The following is a 20,991-nucleotide window of genomic DNA, read 5'->3' as shown; positions in this document are numbered from 1 at the left end:
GGCCTGCGTGTGTGTGTGTGTGTGTGTGTGTGTGTGTGTGTGTGTGTGTGTGTGAGCGTGGTGTGGGGGGAGATGGGGGGAAGGGGGTGCCTGTCTCGTCCTCCCAGCCTGCCGAGGCCCAGCCCCGATGAGCGGCTGATGAGCTCAAGGGCGGGGACATGTGGTGGCCTTCTCATCTCCAGAAATGGCCTTTGCGGTGAAAGAAGTGGGGACGAGGTGCAAGAGGGCCCAGTTATGGTGGCCTTTTCCGGTCCTTACAGCCCTGGAAGGGGCCAGGGGGATGTGTTCCCATCCTGAACACAGCCGCGCTGGTGAACACGCAGACGCACGGACACAGACGCAGCACACCTGCAAGCACGCGTCACCCCACAGACCCACAGCACCTTGGGAGCCTTCATCCCTGCACAGACCCGCCAAGGGCAGCCTCCACCAGACGAGGAAGAGGCTCGGGCTCAGGGGCTGTGTGATGTATGCGACAAGAGTAAAACCCCATGTGGAACGCGCCTTTTAACACATGGACTGCCATGTGAGTTGTATTTAATTCACACAGTTTTGAGCCCGGGGCCTCGTGAAGCACATGTAACTCACAGGTCTTTTCACCTTGAGAGCCGCCAGAACTTTTTTGCGAGTTGCATATAACTCACGCACAGAAAACAATAAAAAAAAAAACACACAAATTTCCCATTAAATTAAAAAGGATCCTTTTGTTTTCAAGTTTTTATTCTATTTTCATAATAAAACACCATGGCCCCAAGGAAAAAATTTTCTTTTCTGGTGTGGCAGTTAGTGTGCTAATTCCAGCCTAACAGTGGGGGGCAGGGCAGGAAGGCCCAGGGAGGGTGGCCTGGCTGGGTCGGGGCTGGTTCTGAGGGGTCCCGGGGCCTGGAGTAGCTGAGGCCAGCAGGGACCAGCCCTCCCCAGATAGATAGAAGATGCGGGTGGGACGTCCTTCCTCCATCTGGACCTGACAGCTCGCCCTGGGCTCCAGTGGTCTGACCTCCCTCAGCCTAGAGTGGCTATCATTCATTCATTCATTCATTCATTCAGTTTCCTAAGCAGTAAACTGGGTTGCTGTATGCCCAGCCCTTGGGGAGCTGCCAGGCTGGGCAGGGAGAGGAGGCAGGAGGAGCTGCGGAACTTGACCTTGCAAGCTGACTATGAAGGAAGCGGCGGGCACACCTGGGTGGCCATGAAGGACTCAGCCTGCTGGAGGGAAACAGCTCTGGCCGGCAGTCGGAAGACTGGCTTAGAACCTCATTGCCCGGTTGCATGGAGTGAGTCACTTACGCCCCGGGCCCCAAATTCCTCATCTGTGCATCGGGCGGAGTGGTGCCTCCTGACAAGGGAGTTGTGAGGCTCGGGCGAGGACCAGGTGGGAAACCGCACGGTGCTTAAAATCTACCTCCCCAATGTCAGGGAGACCGCTGCTCCCTGCCTGGAAGGAGGGGTGGGATGCTAACAGAGGTCAGGAGGAGGGGTTTTCAAGTGCAGAGGACAGTGTGAGCAAGGTGTGGAAGCCAGAACGTGGCGGGTGTGAGGGACAAGCAAGAAGGGGAAGGCAGGGGTGGAGAGAGGAGGTTTGTGGGACGGGGGAGCTGCAGGGGATCCCAAGGGGATGGGCTGCAGGCTTCATCTTGGCAGCCCCAGAGCTCTCTGCTATCCCCTCTTTAGCTGAGGCTGCTCTGGGCCAGGCTGGCAAGGGCAGAGGTCGTAGCACCCTTGGCAGCCTACAAAGCCCACTGGGACATCACATTGGTCTTGGGAGGTGTGCAGGGTAGGCTTGATAGAGACTGTGTTCTGGAGCGGGAAACTGACCCCCAAGAGGAGGTGAATGACCTGTCCCAACAGTCGGCAGCAAATCCACTGCAACCCGGGTCTCCACTGCACATTATGGTCTTTCTGATCCAGCAGTCGGCACACAGGGGAAATGACCGGCACCACCCTTCCCCAGGGAGACCCACACTCTGCAAGCTGTTCCTTAGCCCCTTTGAATACAGCACTAATGCCGGGCTTTCTGGGCACGGTGACAGGATCATGGGGAAGCAATGTGGGGGAGCAGATGTCTTCCTGGTGGCCCCATGTCACATGAAGACTAGCCAAGCCAGGTTATGTGGTATTAAGCTGACCCCAACAGAGTGCTCACCACGCTGGGTGTTTTGGGAGCAAGGCTGGGGCTGGGGTTGGGGCTGTCAATGGCCAAGTCCCAGGGCAAACCCCGCGGCCCACTGTAGATGGCTGATGACACTTGGGAAAAAGTGTTCCACAAATAGCCCCAGCCCAGAATTAAGCCCTTTCCCACCCTATCTGAGGAGTGACAGTGAGTCAGTTGCACCCAACAAGGTTCTGTCGACAAACTTTGGAACTCAGGCTTGAATTCAGAATCCCACTTTTGCCTCGTAGTGGGTGTTCCTGAGCAAGTCATTTTACTTCTCTGACCCTCCGTTTTCTCATCTGTAAAAGAGGGACAATGATACCCACTTTGCAAGGCGGTTGCGAGTGATTAAAAAACATGCTACCCTCACTGCAGTCCAGGAGGCCTTCTTGGAGGAGAGGGGATTCCAAAGATTTCTGGAACATAGGCAGCCTGGAAGGCACCCTGATTCACCTTGGAGGCGGGAGTGGGCCACACGTACACGCTCCAAACACACTACCTCTCTGGGGAGGGGTTCACGATTCTCCTGTGCAGAAAGTGTTTGCTGAGCCCCGATTCTGTGCCAGGCCTGGCCTCCCAGAGCTCCCCACAGGGAACCCCCGCAGCCAGTGGGCAAGCAGCTGGGCCCACCTCGGGGAGGCTGAAGGCACAGAGGAGGGGTGGAAGTACTCGGGTTAAGACAGGAAGGCAGCAAGGAAAGCAGTACCAAGTTCTAGTTTAAATCCTGCTCTGCCTTCTCCAGCGGTGGGATTTCACCTGTTGGTGCCTCCTCCCCTCATCTATACAATGGGGATGATGACACTCCCCCAGCAGGACTGCTGAGTGGAATAAGTAGCAAATTTGGAGAATATAGCAAGTGTTCATAAAACATGAGCCATGCTCGTGATGCCCGGTGAATGGCAGCTCGCTAGGTAGATGGGGGCTGGAGGGCCACTTCCAGGCAGACGGACAGTGTGGGCAAAGGCCCCCAGGCTTGGGGCAGTGTGGCTTCTATGGGGAACTTTGGGGCTGTCTAGGGAGGTAGTGAGTGTGGGGGCAGGTGAGGGGCCAGGCCATGAGCCCCCGACACCCCTCTCCTCTCACTCCAGCAGGAGGTTTGCCCTTGAGTGAGCATAGGAGGGGAGGATGTAGACATTATTTTAATCTTCCTCTGAAAGCATAATTGCTTCTTGTCGGTGGCGTTCCTAGAGACGCCTCCCCACGAGATTGCTTTCCCGGCTCCTCTCTGCCAGGAGACAGGCAGGGGCCGGGCCAGCTCCACGCTGCATTAATACGCTGCAAATGCGATTTCATGGCCTCAAATGAGATTAGGGCCAGAGGCTCTGCTCTCTGGTAGAGACGGCGGGTGTGGGTGAAGGGTGGCGGGAGCTGAGCAGGAAATCTCAGAGGGAGGGATCCCAGGCCAGCTTGGCCTGAATAGGCAGTTTCCTGTAACCGGATCCCCTTTGCAGAGCGGGCCCTGACGCCGGAGCCCAGACTCCCCACTGGCACCTAAAAGGGAGAGCTGAGATTAAGAACACATCTTCTGCAGCCAGACGGCCTGGGTCTAAAACTGGTCTCTTCTGCTCCTAGTTCTGCCTCAGTTTTCTCATCTTTAAAATGGGGACCACAGTAGTACCTACCTCGTATGTAGATGTGAGGACTGAGTGCACACATGTGAAATGCATAGAACAGTGCCTGGCACATCTTAAGTGTTCACTAATCGTTACCTGTTCTTATGAGGTTCGCACATGCCAAATATCCTCGCCCTAGCAGGCGGAGAAGGCACGAAGGCTTGGGCTCTGGAGAAGGAGTGTTTTGGGGAGCAGACGTCACTGTCCTGGGCTGAAGTAGCAGGGAGGAGGAAGGCACCGGACGTGTACGTCATCCCTCACTCACCAAGCACCTGCCTGGTACCGACTCTGCCAGGCAATGAGCTGGGCCCCAGGGACGCAGCAACCACCGGGCACAGTCCCTGCCCTCAGGGAAGACAGACCCCGTCCCAGAAAAATCAACAGTGGATCATGAGCCAGGGCAGGGGAGGCCCACGGGCTCCCGTGCAGGAAGCAGGGCTGTGGGTCCGATGTCCCTGGGGTGGGGGTAGAGGCGAGGGGAAGGTCCCAGGGGACAGTTGTGTCCGGATGAAGCACCGTGGATTATTCCGCCTGGCTGGGGAAGGACAGCCCGGGCCTACGGAGCATTGTGTGCAGCACACGTGAAGGCACGGTGTTGGAGAGACCACCGCCCACTCAGGGGACACGGCGTAAGGCAGGGACCCTGGGCTGGGATCGAGGGCCCGGCTGAGCAGACCATGAGGCCTGCAGGCGTCTCTGAGAGCAACGGGGCCTCCTGAAGTGTTCACGGAAGCAGGGGAGGGACTAGGTCAGATTTGCGGGGTTGGAAGAGTGGGGTCACGGGACACAGATTTTCTGGCAACTGGTTGAGCCTAGTCACCCCCAGGCCTCTGCCCTCTGAGTGGACCCCCACCAGCCTTGGCAGGGTACTGCTCTGCCCTGCTCCTGGAAGGGATGGCGGAAGGCTTCGCTGCTTACCCCTTTATTCAGGCCCTTGTTAACGAGTTATTGATTTCTCAAAAGAAAAATGCCCAAAAGGCACGTTGCATCTTTAGCAAAGTGATTTATGACATGACGGTGGGACCTCGGCTGCCCCAAACGAGAGCTCTGGTTACCAAAGGCTGAGAGGAATCCCTCAGCGTGGCAATCAATGAGCGCGCCTGCGAAGCGAATGGGAGCCGTGTTACCCAGCAGTGAGACCACCACGCTCCACCAGTCGCCTCCCGCCTCCCATTGCCAGAGCGGGGGCCACAGGGGCTCGAGCACCAGGGAAGGCTCACTTAGGGGCCGCCTGCCATGTGCCAGACATCCGTTCTCTTGTCTAATCCTCGCGCGACTCTGCGAGGAGTCTGCTTGCAGGTCTGCTCTGCAGATTAGGAATTTGAGGCTCCAGGGAGTCGGGTGGCTTTGCCCAAATCCTCGCTGCAGTGCCCGGCAGGGCGAGTTAAAGCCAGGCCTGGCGGATTCTAGGCAGTCATGCTTTTTGCTGCCCAAATCTTTTTGGCCTACTTGGCGGTGCTAGACCTGGCTGTCCCAGGGGGCCAGAACCCACAGAACAGGTGCGGCAAGACAGGGTGAGGACTATCACAGAGTCTGCTCTGTAACGGAACATGGATGCACACGGGTTTGGCCAGCAGCCATTTACTGAGCTGATAAAGGTCACCTCTGCGCAGTAAGGAAGCAGGGAAAGGGCGGAAGGGCAGCCCCCAGCGCCTCCGGGACCCACCCTGGCCCACGCGGCCAGCAGGCCCCAGCCGTCAGCCCGCACCCCAGGGGCTCAGTTGGAACTGGGAGCAAGCTAGCCCTAGTGATGTGAGTCACGGCCCAGAGTGTTGTGACCACGCCAGCCTTTGAGGGACAAACAACCCCGTGGCCCGTTTGTGCTGGATAAAAGTGGCATCCTGCAGACTCTCTGCTTCTGCCCTTGCTGACAGGGGCCTGGCCCACCATGCCCTGCTGTGCCCCCAGGACGCGCCCCCTCACTGTCCCTTGCCACCAGTGCCTGCGGGCTGACTGTCACGGAGCCATCCGTCTGGCCTCATTCAAAAGGCCAAGTGTTTTTGACTTGAACTTCTTCGTGTTGCCCCAGTCTCAGGCGAGAAGGAAGGAAAGCTGTGACTCCTTTCCCTGGAATGAAAGGAAAAGACAGCATGGTTTGGTGGCTGGTCACAGACTGGAGCCAGTAGGACTGGATTCAAATCCCAGCCCTGCCACTTCGCAGCTGTGCGCCCTTGGGCACGTCCCTTCCTCAGACCATCTGTGCTCTTATCTTAGAAGGGACTAACAGCAGTCATTCCCAGGAGCAGGAATGTGAGGGTCAAATGAGACAGTGCAGTAAACGCTTGGCACAGCACCTGGCACATAGTAAGTGCTCACTAAACATCGAGTGCGGGTGTGAAGGTGCTGGTGGTGACAATGGTGGCAGTGATACAGGACATCAGGCGAGAGCTCAGACTCACAGAGAGGGGCTCGTACAGCAGGAGCCTCAGTCAGGGTCCTGGCAAGAGAAAGAAGGCGCTCAAATTTGTGAACTTGAGGGGAGTTTAACAGAGGCACTATTTGCAAAGCCGAGGGTGGGGTTTAGGAAAAACAAGAGGGAGAGTGCAGTACCCTGGACTCTGGGAACTGTGAGGACCCCTCACTGCTCCCAGTTCGGGAAGGGGAAGAGGAGGGAATGATGGCCTTGACCCAGAGGGGCAGCTGTGGTATGGAGGGAGCTGCCAGGCAGGGCGGCAGTCCCAGGGAAGTGTGTCTCTCCTAGAGCCAGCGAGCTTGGCCTTCCCTTCCCCCTCAGCCCCGTCCCACCCCCATTCCTCCCCCCATCACTCTCTCTCATGTCTTTTGGGCAGCTGAGATGGATGAGGTGGGAAATGTAGGCAGTGTGATTTTGCAGCAAATGGCAGCTCTTAGCTGTGTGATCTCGGGCAAAATGTTAACCCTCTCTGAGCTTTAGTTCCCTTCCTTATCCAGTGGGGCATCAGGGTTGCTCTGAGGACTAAGGAGACAGCGCAGGGAAAGCACTTGACCCTGACAGTTAAGAGTCTGCACACCTCCGCCACTGCTTGACCCCACGCACCCGCCCGGATAGCCCGGCTGCCTCCCTCTTCTGCCGACCTGCTCTGTTTCCGCTTCCAGGCCCATTCCTGTGGCCACACCTTTCTCCAGGCAGCCCCCTCACCAAAAGTGTCCCCTCCTTTCCTACCTAAATCCAGTTTATCCTCGGGGTCCTGCTCAAGACCCTCCGTCCGGGAGGCCCTCTCATCCTGTTCGGAACAAGTGCAGTCCTCTTTGTCCGTAGCAACGCCTGGGCGTCTGCGCTGCTCTGCGGCAGCTCTCACCTCCGACGCTGTGCATTCGCTGCTGGTCTTTGATAAGCACGACGCCGGGGCCTGGGACCCGGGTACGGTCCTGCCCCTCCCTCGCTTTTCATTTTGGCAGTTGCCAACTGGCAGTTCCTTTAGGAAGTCTTTGTGCTCCAACCACCACTAGCCCTCAGTCCCAGCAGTGCATACAGCAGGTGCTCACTTGTCGGCTTAAGGATGGCAGTCTCTGCGAGGATCTCTGCCTCTGACTGCAGCAGTGAATCCACAGCCTGCCTGGCCAGGCCCTCCAGGGGCCGCGCTGACCTCATGTCAGCTATGAGGCTCAGCCTTGGAAGTTTCTGCAGAGATTTGAGGGGCTGGCTTGGCCCTGTGCTTAAGTCAGGGCTCCAACGGGGCCCCTGGAGGCTAGTTCACATCCTCCCCCGTAAGGTGCTGGGATGGGTTTAAGCTTAAGTCACTGCAGCAGGAGCTGTGCTGGGGAGAGCTTGCCGAGTCCAAGGTTGGTTAGCAGGGAAGGAGCGAGCATGTCTGGGGCACTTAACTGTCAGGGTCAAGTGCTTTCCCTGCGCTGTCTCCTTAGTCCTCAGAGCAACCCTGATGCCCCACTGGATAAGGAAGGGAACTAAAGCTCAGAGAGGGTTAACATTTTGCCCGAGATCACACAGCTAAGAGCTGCCATTTGCTGCAAAATCACACTGCCTACATTTCCCACCTCATCCGTCTCAGCTGCCCAAAAGACATGAGAGAGAGTGATGGGGGGAGGAATGGGGGTGGGACGGGGCTGAGGGGGAAGGGAAGGCCAAGCTCGCTGGCTCTGGGAGAGACACACTTCCCTGGGACTTGCTGCATGGGTAGTCAGTCCCAAAGGGCTGTCTCGTCATAATGCAGGCCCTGGACGTGGCACAAGGGCATGGCTGACTCTGAACTGTGTATGTCCGCCCAGACTCTTCTTGCTGCCCAGCAAGCCCAGTGCAAAGCTAGGGCAGCAGGACCCCTCCCTCCGCAAGAGCCAGCCTCAGACCCAGCCACAGGGCTTGCCCCGCCCCCGGGGCTGTGGGCTCCCTAGTGGCTGTGTTTAACCCTGGTCCTGCCTAATGACACGGCTCCAAGTGCTCTCTCATTGGGGGCAGGGGGTGCAGGGTTACTATTAGCTGTGAGATTAATCATTACCTGCTTCCCCTCACGCTGGAATCTCCCTGAATCATCAAAGCTGGAGGTCGGCCCCTGGGCAGGGGAGCAGACATTTCCTCTGGACGTTTGGGGAGCAGGCGCATTTCCCTGGGCTGCGGAGGTGGAGCCCCCCCTTACTGGGGGAAAGGGAAGAGCAGGCAGAGCAGCTGGTCCCATGCTGTTGTAAGGCCTCCTCACCGGCCAGGAGGAAGCGGTTCTGGGGAGGGGGCTATGGTAGGTGTACAGGAGCCAGCGTCCCAGGGGCCCTTGGTCCAAGGAGATAGACGAGTAAGGTCACGGGAGGGCCCTCCTTCCAGTGTCTGCTGAGTGCACAGAGCCCGCCCTTGCTCTGGAGCCAGACGGCCTGGAACCAGTGTCCGGTTGCATTATCTTCTCCCCGGGCAGGAGGACCAGGGGTGGGGCTGCAGTGGCAGAAAGCTCGGATGCTAGGCAGGGCAGCTGGGCGACAGCCGAGCAGGGCGGGGCCGGGACCGCAGTGAGGCAGGCTTGGTGGCTGGGGCACAAAAGTAAAGAGGCATGTGTGCAGGAGGGAAGCCCCCACACAGCCCCGAGAGCGAGTGCCCCCTTAAGTCTGCTTCCTAAGCACCTCGCTTGCCCCTCCAGGCCCTGCTGCAGGAGATGCAGCAATGCCCCCTCCAGCCTGCCGCGCAGCCTCGTGGACCAAGCAGGCCTGAGAAGGGGGAGAGGCACTCTAGGGATACTAGGGAGCCAGCCGCTGACACCCTCTCCTCGCATGCACGCGTGTTGTGTCGTGACAGTGCTGGCCCAGGAGGGAGATAAAGCACAGTGCTGCCAGCCAGCCTGCTCCTGGTCAGGGCAGGCCCCAGCCCCAGAGCCCCAGGGTGCCACCCTGGGCAGGCCCGGAGGGGGAGAAAACTAGGACTGGGATTCCTGGCTTCCAGCCCCTGCCATCTGGGTGACCTTGGCTGGTCCTTTCAGTCCTAATCAAAGGTGAAGCCTCAGTTTTTCTGTCCCTAACCTGGGGAGAACCACATCTTCCCTGCCTCTCTCCCTGGAGTGGGGTGGTGGGGGAGCCAAGAGGCTACCAGGGTGGTCCTGCCCTTGGGCCCCAGGCCAAAGAAGATGAAAAGAATCCCCAATGTAGGGCCTAAAACAGCTGGCTGAATATGGAAGCAGGCCGCTGGACCTCCCTAACACCCCAGCCAGCACCCAAATCCCTTCTTTTCCAGCCCAGGATGCCTGACTGTGCTGCAAGGCCCAGCTCAGACCTCCCCTCTCCATGGGGCAGCCCCCACCCCAGGCCAAGGACGCGTCATTCCTCATTCTGCCATCGTGCCCCACAGCAAGCACTTAGAACTATGCCTGGCGTGCAGGAAGTGCTCAGTAAAAAGATTTGTTATCCTTGTAATAATTTCCTGTGGAGCTGGGAACTGGATTAACCATAATCTTCCGTTCATACTCTAGTACCATCACTGGCCCATATATGGCCCTCTTTAATTGTTTGATGATAATTTATTTTCAAAATAGAGTGAACTCCCATTAACTGCCCACCCAATCTAAAAACCAGAACGTTACCAATAACAAATCTACTTATGTTTTCCCCCTTCCCGCCCCCATCTTCCCACCTACCCTCAAGAAATTATCCTCTCGAAGTCTGTGTTTACTATTATCAAACAAATGGGAGACTATAGGTACCCAAACAGTCAGGATGGCTGCAGATTCCAGCCAGAAGACATGAGCCTCCAGCTATTTCTTGGATCTGTGTGACTTCAGCCCTTCCCTGTGATGTCACACAGCGTTGCCCAGGTAACCCAGGTAGGTGGGAAAGCTCATTTGTTTGCCAGGTCTGGACAGAGAGAGGCCCACCCCTCTCTTCACCTTCCTGGAGGTGCCAGGAGTCAATTGCCAGGCTGCTGACCCCTGCCCAGGCCATGGCCCAACCCCCCCAAGGCACCTCCACGCACAGAACGTCTTGCTGCTGAGAGAGACCCAGGCCCCGCCCCCCACCTGCTCGCCCTGCCGTCCAGGCCCCAGAGCTGGTGTGTGGCACCCCTGAGACCACACTGACCTTCACACTGTTCACCACCCCCAAAGATTCGAAGGTGCCCAGGCCAGCTGTCTGGGCAGGACTGATGCCTGGTCACCCACCAATTCCAGGTACTGATCCCCAAGATTGTTAAACAAGGCCAAACACTCCTGCCCCCAAGATGATGGGACGGAAAAAGAAAAAGGTGAGGCTGGGGGCATGAGCCACGTACCCATATGAACCCATCCTTCCTTCAAAGTCTCTTGTTTTGTTTGCTCTGAAATCATAACAAAAGCCTCCCTTCTCTGGACTTCAGTTTTCGCAGCTGTGAAGTGGGGAGTGAGGTGGTCTCTGGCTTCTCGGGCCACGTGGGAGCTGAAGTGCCCTGGGCTTGCAGGTGTTGTCGACTCCGACTGCCCTTAGTTCCCGCCCTCTGTTGCTGGGAGCACGCAGGCTCAGAGAGCCCACTGAGATGGCCCGTCGGCCCTGCTTCGAGATCCGCCAGGGGATTCCCATGCTGCTACGCAGGAGCCCTGACGCCCCAGTGCCGCACTGCCCCCCTGATCTCCCAGCCCTGGCCCTGACCTTCCAGGGCCCGTGCCCCCTGCCCCAGGACGCAGGTGCTCAAATGCCTGGGGTGAAGAAATTTGTGTGTGTTCTGTTCTCTGCTGTATCCCTGGTGCCTAGCACGTAGTAGGTGCTTAATAAAAAGCTGTGGCTAGCCGGGCATGGTGGCTCATGCCTGTAATCCCAGCACTTTGAGAGGCCAAGGTGGGAGGATTGCTTGGGCCCAGGAGTTTGAGACCAGCCTGAACAACATAGTAAGATTCTGTCTCTAAAAAAAAAAAAAAAAAAAAAAATTTAAATTAGCTGGATGCAGCGGTGCTCATCTGGAGTCCTGGCTACTCAGGAAGCTGAAGCGGGAGGATTGCTGGAGCTTGGGAGTTCAAGGCTGCAGTGAGCTATGATGATGCCACTGCACTCTAGCCTGGGTGACAGAGTGAGACCCTGTCTCAAAAAAGAAAAAAAAAGCTGTGGCCAAGCAGCAGAGCCCTGCCAGGAGGGGACTAGAATCTCAGTGCAATGAGATGCAAACAGGTCAATGTTCCCTTACTGGCCGCTAACTGGCAGGGCTGAGCCTGTGCCCGCGACTGTGTCACCCACAGGGATGGCAGAAGGCACACAAGTCCTTGCTAACTGGGAACACCCTCTTTGCAACTGCACTCTTAGGTCCAATACGCCAAATAGCCGGGGGTGCCCAGGCCCCAGGGTGGGTTCCATGTCATTGCCCTTGATTTTGATGTCTCTGGTTCCTGGTGTTCTCTGCCCACAGCTGGCCCCTCCTTAGACTCCACCCTCCTTATTAAGCCTCTTTCTGAAATGCTGCCCACTCAGGACCAGGCATCCCAAGCTGCCAGCCGATGCCCCCTGCCCCAGAGAGCTGCACTCAGGGACCCAGGGAGTGTGCACGGGAGTCCGGAGGAGGAGCCAGAGTTGTACTTGATTCCTAGCTTTTGAAAGCATTTTTAATAGCTGGGTAGAATCCCCTGTAAGGATGTTCATACGTATATGTAGTATTATATATTCCTATTTCTTCTTTTGTGAATCAAGTTTATGTCTTTTTTATTGGGGTGATGTTTATAGATTTCAGTACTCTCTGTGTATCAGGAATATTAGTACTTTTATATTTATTTCAAATATCTTCTCCCATTTGTCTTTCCTTTGTACAGCGGTGAATCTTGGACCATTATAGAAGTTGACATAGATATACATTTTTAAAAATGTAATCAAATCTATCAATCCTTTTCTTTATTATTTCTGACTTTTGTGTCATCTTCTGAAAAGTGTCTCTGTTCCAAATACAACTCTTTTTGCCGCTATAAGTGAATACTCAGGTTATGAGTTCAAGGGAGTACATTGTGGCCCAGAGTAGGAGCCCCAAAACCAGAGAAGTACGGTTGGAGTAGAGCAGGACCACGAGGTCGTGGAGTGAGAGACCCGGGCTCCAGCCCCGGCTCTGCCCCGCTAGCTAAGCTGCGTGCTTTGGGGTGAGAGGTTTAGTCTCTCCGAGCGTGTTTCCTCACCTGTAAAAAGCCTCCCCTGGCCGCCGCGACTCCCAGGCGAGTTTAGATGCCAAAACTGGAAGGAACATGAGGGGCCATTTTTAACTCAAGGCCCTAGAGACACCGCTGAGGAAACAGGCCCCGCCTCCCAGCCTCCAGTACAGCCTCTGCGCCCAGATGCCGGCCCTTCTGGGGCAGAACCGGGCTTCTTAGCTTCTCCTGGCCTCCCAGACTTCTGGGGGAGGAGGGGTGCAGGGGGAGGGAGAAGGGTGTGGGCTTTGAACCATCCGGCTCCTTCCATCCCTCTCCCCACCAGAACCACCCCCACCCAGGGAGCCAAATTGAGTGGGCTATTAACTCCTTCCCTGCTGGTCCTATCCTCCCTCCCCCCACTACACACATCCAAAAATGCCCCAGGTGATGGGCAGTCCCAGGGCCCCTGGGCCATCTGCCGGCCAGCCCCAGCCTACCGAGGGCAAGGCCGCCATCCGATGGGTAGGGCACTGGGATTAGCCGCTCCCGAGCTGGCCCACACTCCAGGCCCCGTGGAGGAGCGGACAGTGCCACACTCTGGCACCAGGCCAGCTTCAGTGCTCACACCCCAGCCTGCCACCCACCGCTGTGTGGCCTTGGGTGGCAGGGGAGCTGGCCAAGCCCCTGTCTGGCAAAGCTGCCTCCTGAGGTCTGCACCCTAGCGCTGCTGCATGGGCTAACCGAGAGTAAGCCTGAGAGGGGACACTCAGGGGAGGGAAGTCCCTCTTGGGGCTTGTCACACCCCAGTGGGTGAGTTCATGGGACCTGAGAATTAGGGGGATTTCACCATGACCCACAGTTCAAACCTCTCATGCAAACCAGCACGCGTGTCCCCTACTCCCTCATAAATCCTCCAATGCTGGCCAGGGTCAGGGGACTGGGACGCTGGTCCTGATGCAGGACATCTCTGAGGAAGCCTGCAGGTCCCCAGATTTCCATCCAGACGTGGGAAGGAAGGAGGGGGAGGCAGAAGGGTGGCAGCCCTGGCCCACCATCCATGCTCCAGGCCTCACCTTGGCCCCAGGCCTCCCTGGCCCTGGGCTGGCCTGCCCGGTGGGCACACGCCTGCAGGCCTTGCCAGGAGGCGCCAGCCTGGCAGCTGGCCTCACACCCAGAGCTGAAGCAGGAGCAGTTCTCGCCAAGCCCTTTGCAAGCTTTATTTCCCAGAAGGCTGTCCCCACGGGGAGGCACAGAGAAGGTATAGAGGGAGGGTACAATCCCGGCCTGGTCTGCAGATGCCTAGCTGGGCTCCAGGCTGCCAGGGAGTCAGTGAGAACCCTGGACAGTGGCCCTGCTTGTAGGCCCTCACTTCTGTGGCCCTAGGGAGCTCATGACAAGCCCTGCGCCCTCACAGCGACAGGGGGTCAATCTAGGGCTGGGAGGGACATGACTCACCCCTCCCAGCCTCACTGCAGGAACTTCAGGCACACTGAGCACTGGAAAGACATCAAAACCCACTCCCGACATTCTCGTTGGCCAGGTGGGAAAACTGAGGCTCAGATTGGTGGCACGAAGTTGAGACAGAGCTGGGCTGAAACCTAGTCCTTGCCCCAGGGCTGCTAGTCTCGCTGCTACACCACTGAAGCCGGGGGCAAAGCTGCCAGGTGTGGGTGGGCAAGGGGTGGGCAGTGAGGCTGGTCCTGGGAAGAGGCAGTCCAACCCATGAGGGGACACAGTGGGTCTTAGGATGCTGCCCGTCCCGCTGGCAGCGGTTTCCGTCCCTCCCCCATTCTTGCCTGGCAGCAGAATATGGGAGAGGGGGAGCGGCAGCTCTCATCAACACCTTGGCAGATGGCGACAGGCCCTGCTGGGTCCTGGGGGTGGGGGTGACCTCCTCAGTCGGGAAGGGGAGGGAGTCTCTGTAGGGCTGGCACTTCTGCCTTCTGGGGGGGTTCTCACCTCCTAATTAGTTAGTCACCAGGAAGTGAGGGAGCAAGGGACAGGGATGACAGTCCAGGCAGAGGGAACAGCCAGGGCAAAGGCTGGGAGGCAGGGGGGGCTTGGTGGGGGTGAGAAGCAGCTAGGAAGCCCGCGTGGCTGGATGCAGTGAGCAACGGCCATGGGACAGATGAGGTCAGTGTCCTGGCCAGTGTAAGGCTCTGAGAGAACCGGGAGCTACTGCAGGATTCTGAGCAGAGGAGAGGGGTGGTCCCATTTGAATTTGTAAAGGATCGCTCTGGCGGCTGTGTGACATGGGACGGGGTGGAGGGAGAGCCAGAAAGGAAACAGAGGAAGCAATCACCAGGACGAGGACATCGGGTGTCCGGGCCCCGGTGTTCGAAGTGCGGATGGTGAGAAGGGGTTGGAGTCTAGATGCGGTTTGAAGGTGGAGCTGCCACCATCTGCTATCAGGCTGGAGGGGGCTGTGAGATCTGGGAGTTACGGGCAAGGGCGCCTTCAAAAGCAGAGGCTTAGAGATGAGAGATGAGGTGGCCTGTCTCGTTCTGCAGGACATGAAGGGTCCCGGACTAGGGGAGGGGCAGAGAGGCACCGAGAGAGGTGGGGGGTGGGGAACCGAGGTAGGGAGAAAATGGGACAAGGTGACTACCTTCCAGAGTGGGCGGAAGGGTGGCCGAGGGAGTCAGGCACTTGGAGGGGAACCGTCGGGGGGCGAGAGTTTATAGGGTGGCAGTAAAGGGAGGTGCCACATTGGCAGAGACCACTCAACCCAGGCTCTCCCCACAGAACACTGACATCCCGGAGGAGCCCCTGGACACCTCCCAGAGTGCAGAGCCCGAGATCAGCCACCTGCCTCCCCCTAATAAGGAGAGCATCACGCTCACTCTCCACGGGGCCACCAACCTACCCCCCTGCAAGGATGGCTCTGAACCGTGGCCCTATGTGGTGGTGTAAGTAGTGGGGTGAGAGTGAGGGCAGGGGATGTGGGGGGCTGTGAGTGGAAACCAGAGGATGGCCATTGGCATGTGAGCACCCAAAGGTCAAGGACTGGGACCGCGATACCCAGCGGGAAAGTGCCAAGTGCGACTCACACAGGGGTGTGGGTCTACAGATGGGAGGCCTGGCATCTTCCCTGCTGCGTGGGAAGCTGCTCCCCAGAGCTGGGGACAGAAGGGGCCAAAGGGTCCAGAGAGCCACCCCTTGATCCCCCACCAACTGGGCAGGGCTTGGCCACAACTCAACCCCAGGGGGGCAGGGCCCTTGGACGCAGAGGCCTGGGCAGGGCTCCGTCGGGGTGATGGGCAGAGGAAAGGGAGGCATGGGGCTGCCCCTCCTGGCCTCTGGGTGCCCTGCCCACCCACGTGCAGCCCTGGGGTAGGGTCCTCACAGCTGCCCTCCCCTGTGGCTCCCACCCCTCCCCCAGTCATTTCCAACACTGGGGCTTCCCACGTTCCAGTCCTTCAGTGCACCCGCATACCCCCACCAGCCAGCCGCCGGCAGGGGACACAGCTCTCAGCCTGGTCCCCAGGCCTGCCATGCCACGTCCGCTGCTCACCCCGTGGGCCTGGGCAACACAGCCTCCTGCAGCCAACCTTCCGTGTCCATGCGGACTGGACATTTGCTCGGTCTTTATTGCAAAGCACCATCCTGTAACTCCCTCCAAGGAGCTTGTCATCCCTTAAATCCTGTAGACATCGGGAGCCAGCATGACTTGCCCCCAAGCCACTCTACACGTCCCTTCCTCCACCAGTATAGCGTCACCCAGTTCCCGCCGACAGTCTGTTTCCCACACGTCCTTCAGGGGCGTGCCTGCCCCGGCTCTCTCACCAACCCCTGCTGAAACCCCTTCACAGCCTTGCTCATGGCGCCTCCTGCCACGCAGCCGCCAGAGTTGAGCCCTCCCCACTCTGGAGCCCACGGCAGTGGCAACACTGGTCTGAAACACGTCATGCAAATTACGGTTTACGGCTCCTCTTCTGGCCCCAAAGCGGGGCTCCCTGAGCCTGGATCCAGGCAGGTCTCCTCCATTTCCGCAGCAACGCGCCCAGCACAGACCTGAGCACAGACTTAGGGGCCAAGGAGTCACTGAGGCAAACACCTGGTCCCTATGACAACAAGCCCCACACACACACACACAGTGAAAGGGGGTTAAGATGCCTTGCAGGAGACCAACAGGTGAAACACTGGCCTCCAAAGCCCATTTGTGCCAGCCCAGCTCCCCGGCCCTCCCTCCCCCAACCCCATTTCGGTGGTGAGGAAGGGACAGGTGGCGGAGCCGGCTTGGCAGGGAGGCTGGTTTCTAGCGGGGAGCTGCTTTCTCCCCTCAGCTATTTCCATAAACCAATTATCGACGATCATCTCGGGAGATTGAGGCCCTGCCTGTCACCAATCCAGCCCGGGCAGTGGGGCGGGGAGCTGGGTGGCCGCGTTGCTCCTCAGCAGGCACGGCGACCCGCGCCATCACCCCGTTGCCATGGGAACGCGCGGCTGGAGCCTTGGGGGCTGGGGGCTGGGGGTGGAGAGCTGGGCACACCCGGAGTCCGCCTGCGCCCTGCGGGCAGCTGGCATGTGGGGCGGGGAGACAGTGGCAGGGGGGGCGCGAGGCGGGGGAGAAAGGGCGCATCGCTACACCCTTCTCCACCGTCCCAGCGCTCCAGGCAGAGCCGCCACCAGCTTGAGGTGGTGCTAATGAGATGCAAATGAAAGGAGAAGGGAGGGCTTCTGAGAATCAGGCCCAGCTGTCGAGGCTTTCAGGGCTAGCCCCAGCCCCAGGCAGGAGCCCCAGAGGAAGGACCCAGAGCCTGAGAGGCCGCAGACCGGAAAGAATTTGATGTCCCTGCGTGTCTAATTATGAAAACACAGTAAGGAAGCCGCACTAGGCGTGAGAAAGTCCACTGGAGTTTTCATTTTGCTCGTGATGAATATTTCGATGCTTCAAATGTTTGTTTATTTGTTTGTTTGCTTATAAAGACTTAAAAGTAACACCCGAAACTGTAAAAGTCCTAGAAGAAAACTCAGGGGAAAAGCTCCTTTATATTGGTCTTGAGACCAATTGGGAATGATTTTTTTGGATATGACTCCAAAATATAGGTGACAAAAGCAAAAATAAACAAGTGGGACTGCGTCAAACCAGAGATTTTCTGCACAGCAAACAATCCAAGAAATGAACAAGCGGTCTATGGTGTGGGAAAAAGTATTTGCAAACCATGTATCTGATCAGGAGTTAATCTCCAAAATACATGAGGAATTCATACAACCCGATACCAAAAAAACAAATAACCTGATTTAAAAGTGGGCAAAAGGACCTGAATAGAAAATTCTCCAAAGAAGACACACAAATGGCCAACAGGTATATGAAAAGGTGTCAACATCACAGTCATCGGGGGAAAAATGCAAATCAAAACCACAATGAGATACCATCTCTCACCTGTTGGGGTGGCTATTATTAAAAAGACAAGAGAAAACAAGTGTTGTCCAGGGTGTGGAGAAAAGGGCAGCCTTATACGCTATTGGTGGAAATGTAAATTGGTGTAGCCAATATGAAAAACAATATGGAGGTTCCTCAAAAAATTAAAAATAAAACTATCATATGAGCCAGCAATCCCACTGCTGGGACTACATCCGAAGGAAACAAAATCAGTATCTCAAAGAGCTATCTGTACCCATATGTTCATTACACTGAAGTTCACAGTAGGCAAGACACAGAATCAACCTCTGTCCACTGACGAATGCGCGGATAAAGAAAACGTCTCATAGATGTGCAATCGTATGTATTGTACACATCGTGTGTATCTGTATACATACACACACACAAATGAAATAGTATTCAGCCATGAAAGAGGAAATCCTGCCATTCGCGACAACGCGGACGAACCTGGAGGCTATTACGTGAAGGGAAATGAGGCAGACACGGAAAGACATACTGACGACCTCACCTCCCTGTGGAATGCAAGTTGAACTCGTAGACGCAGAGACTAGAAAAAGAAAGTAGCAGTGGTTGCCAGGGGCTGGGGATGAGGGACGTGAGCAGATGTTGGTCAAAGGGTACAAACCTTCAGTTTTCAGATGAGCAAGCTCCGGGGATCTGAAGTGCAGCAGGTGGCGGTAGTTAGTGACACTGTATTGTGTATTTGAAGTTGGGTAAGATGATCCTAATTGTTCTCACCACACACACACACACACACACAAGGCAACCACATGAGGTGATGAAGGCGTTAATTCACTTGATTGTGGTAATCACTTCACAGTGTGCACATGTCAAATCATCACGTTGTATACTTTAAATCCATACAGTTTTTATTTGTCAATTATACCTCAATAAAGCTGGGGAAATATACATATATAAAATTTCACATTCTTTCCAAACATTTTTTCTCTTCTCCTTGCTGCCCCTGTTTTCTGGTGCCCTAAGCGTGGTCTCCCAGCGAGGTGTCCTGCTCTGCCATCCCGTGCTGTCTCACCTCTGACTGGGGCTGGGGACTCCGGGGACCCCTGGTTCCATCGTCCTCTCTGGGCTTGCTGCTCCCCAGCAGGCAGGCCCACAGTCGGGGTGTTGAGGCACAGGCCCGAGAGCGCTGCAAAGCCGTCCACTCATTCACCCCGTTGGTGGGGAGCTGAAGAGGTTCGGGCCCAAAGATGGTGCCCCTTGTTTGGGGCTTGGCAGCTTCACCTGCTACGTGGGCACGAGCCTTGAGCCAAGCTGGTACTAGAGCACGTCCTCCAGGCCAGACCACTCCAGACTGGCGGGTCACCCAGCTCACCATGTGCTTCCGCCTCTCTCCGTCTAACCACCGATCTGCTCCCATTCAGACCCCACTTCTCCATCAAAATCGCTTTCTCCGCGGCCACCAGCGACCGCCACGCCTGACCCTAAGTCCAACACGCATCTCGTCTTGCATGATCTCTCAGGGGCATCAGCCTCCTGGGACCACTCAGTCCCTTTGAAGCCCTTCTCCTCTTCCGAGATCCCCTACTCTCTTCCCTCTGTGGCCACACCGCTCTATCCCTTCTCCCTGGCCTTAAATGTTGGCCTGTCCCGGGTTTCAACCCTAGGTCACTCTTCTTTCCCTATACTGTCCTCTCCACGTGATCCCATCGCCAACCTGGTGTCACGAGAATCGCAGTCTTCACCCCATCCACTCTGTCACCATGTCGCTGTCTCTCCTGCCTCTCGAAGGAGCTGCTTCTCTCCACCAGCCCCACCCGCTCAGGCCGCTGCACGATTTCTCCAGCTGCTGTCGGTACATCTCAACCGGCCCCTGCAAACCCCCTTCGAGCCAAAGGGACCCAGTGGCTTCCCCTTGTTCCCGGAGTAAAGAGGATTCCAGGCCCAGCACGGGTGGGTCTTCGCTGGCCCCTCCAGCTCCCCGGCAACATGACCCTCACCCCCTGCCCTCTGCCCCCTTCCAGCTACGCCAGATATCTCTTGGTTCTCTGAGCAGACTCTGTTTCCTCCCACCCTAGGCCTTTGCACTCTCCCTCCCCCAGAACATTCTCCTCCCCCTTTTCCAATCTTGGCTCCTGCTCTGTTGTCACCTCCTCAAGGAAGCCCTCCCTGGTTTCCCAGACCAAGCCAAATCGTCCCTGTTACATGCTTCATGGGCCTATGTGCAGCGGCAGTTTCACCTGTGACGATGCGCTGTGTATGATTATGACCTTACTCTTTGTCGGCACCCCACTAATTCCATGAGCAGCATAGGTCTGCTTTGCTCACCGTCACGTCCCTATTATTAAACACGGTATATGGAACATAGGATAATAAATGATGACAGCAAATGATTGCTGAATGAATGAATGAATCTGGCCCTGCCTCTAGCTTGCCGTGTGACTGGGAAAGTTACTTTGCCTCTTGATGCCTGAATACTTCGCTTGGAAACCTGCCTCAAAGAGCTATAGAGATGGTAGAGCCACACAGTGGGGTACTGCCAGGTCTACAGCATGGCAGGGGTGCAGGGGCTCCTGAGAGTCACTCACTGTGGGTGCATGAGACCTATCAGAAGAAAGCCACAGACTGGGGTCAGGAAGACTCAGTGTCCAGCCCACTGCCCCTGACTCCCTGTGTGACCTCAGGCCAGTCCCTGCCCTCTCTGAGCCTCATGGCCAGGATGTAAGCTTTGGCCTCCGCGCTACTGCAGGCCTGCCAGGCTGGCTTGTGCTCTGGCCTGGAAAACAGGTCTCAGTTCTTTAGAGGCGACAAGAACCCCAGCTGTGCTGCCCGAGACAGATCCCACCCCCAAGTCTGCTGGGCCAGTGCCCAGGCCCAGGGTCTCCCAGTGCCCGGCACCTGTCACCAGCCTGGCACAGAGAGACCTGCCAGTCAGAGCCCAGCAGGGACCAGGAAGGCAGTGGCACTGATGGATCGGGGGTGGCCCAGGGCAGGATGAGATGAGGAGAAGGGGCCAGCCAGGAGACGGCTTGTGGGGTTCTGACCCCTGGCCAAAGGCTGCGTAGCAGGGCCGCCAATGTTGGCGGCTGCTTCTTTGGCTGTCTGCTGCCCAGAGCTGGTGGGCGGGGATAGAGCCAGGCCTGGGAGGGGAAGGCGCGTCTTCTTCTGTGTACATGGTGCAGGCGTGGGGCGGCACGGGAGAGGTGGCACAAATCAGGGCCAGCTAGAGTCACACTCAGAGGATCTTTGGTTTTCTTGGGTAAGCCTGAGCTCAGGCTTACCCCCTGGGTGGGGCCTGGGAATCCAGGGTCCTCACCTCCCTGGCAGGGCCCCAGCCCGGCGCCTGCTTTCCTACCCACCCCTGCTCCATATAACACCAGTCCCTGGAGGTTCAGAATCTCAGCA

The 20,991-nt window shown here is 57.1% G+C and overlaps 1 protein-coding gene across 1 annotated transcript in view; it reads left to right on the top strand.

The window, feature by feature from the left end:
• The window catches only part of CCDC33 (coiled-coil domain containing 33), a 109,463-nt gene that overhangs the window by 7,996 nt on the left and 80,476 nt on the right, over positions 1-20,991 (top strand). Inside the window, exon 3 of the mRNA XM_012640546.1 lies at positions 14,999-15,151. Coding sequence (XP_012496000.1) covers positions 14,999-15,151 — 153 coding nt within the window. The remainder of the gene's footprint in view (positions 1-14,998; positions 15,152-20,991) is intronic.

This window comes from Propithecus coquereli, unplaced genomic scaffold (assembly GCF_000956105.1).
Source record: "Propithecus coquereli isolate 6110/MARCELLA unplaced genomic scaffold, Pcoq_1.0 Scaffold155, whole genome shotgun sequence".
Lineage (NCBI taxonomy): Eukaryota > Metazoa > Chordata > Mammalia > Primates > Indriidae > Propithecus > Propithecus coquereli.
Note: the sequence above shows the minus strand (reverse complement) of the source record. Positions and strands in the feature narration are given on the sequence as shown.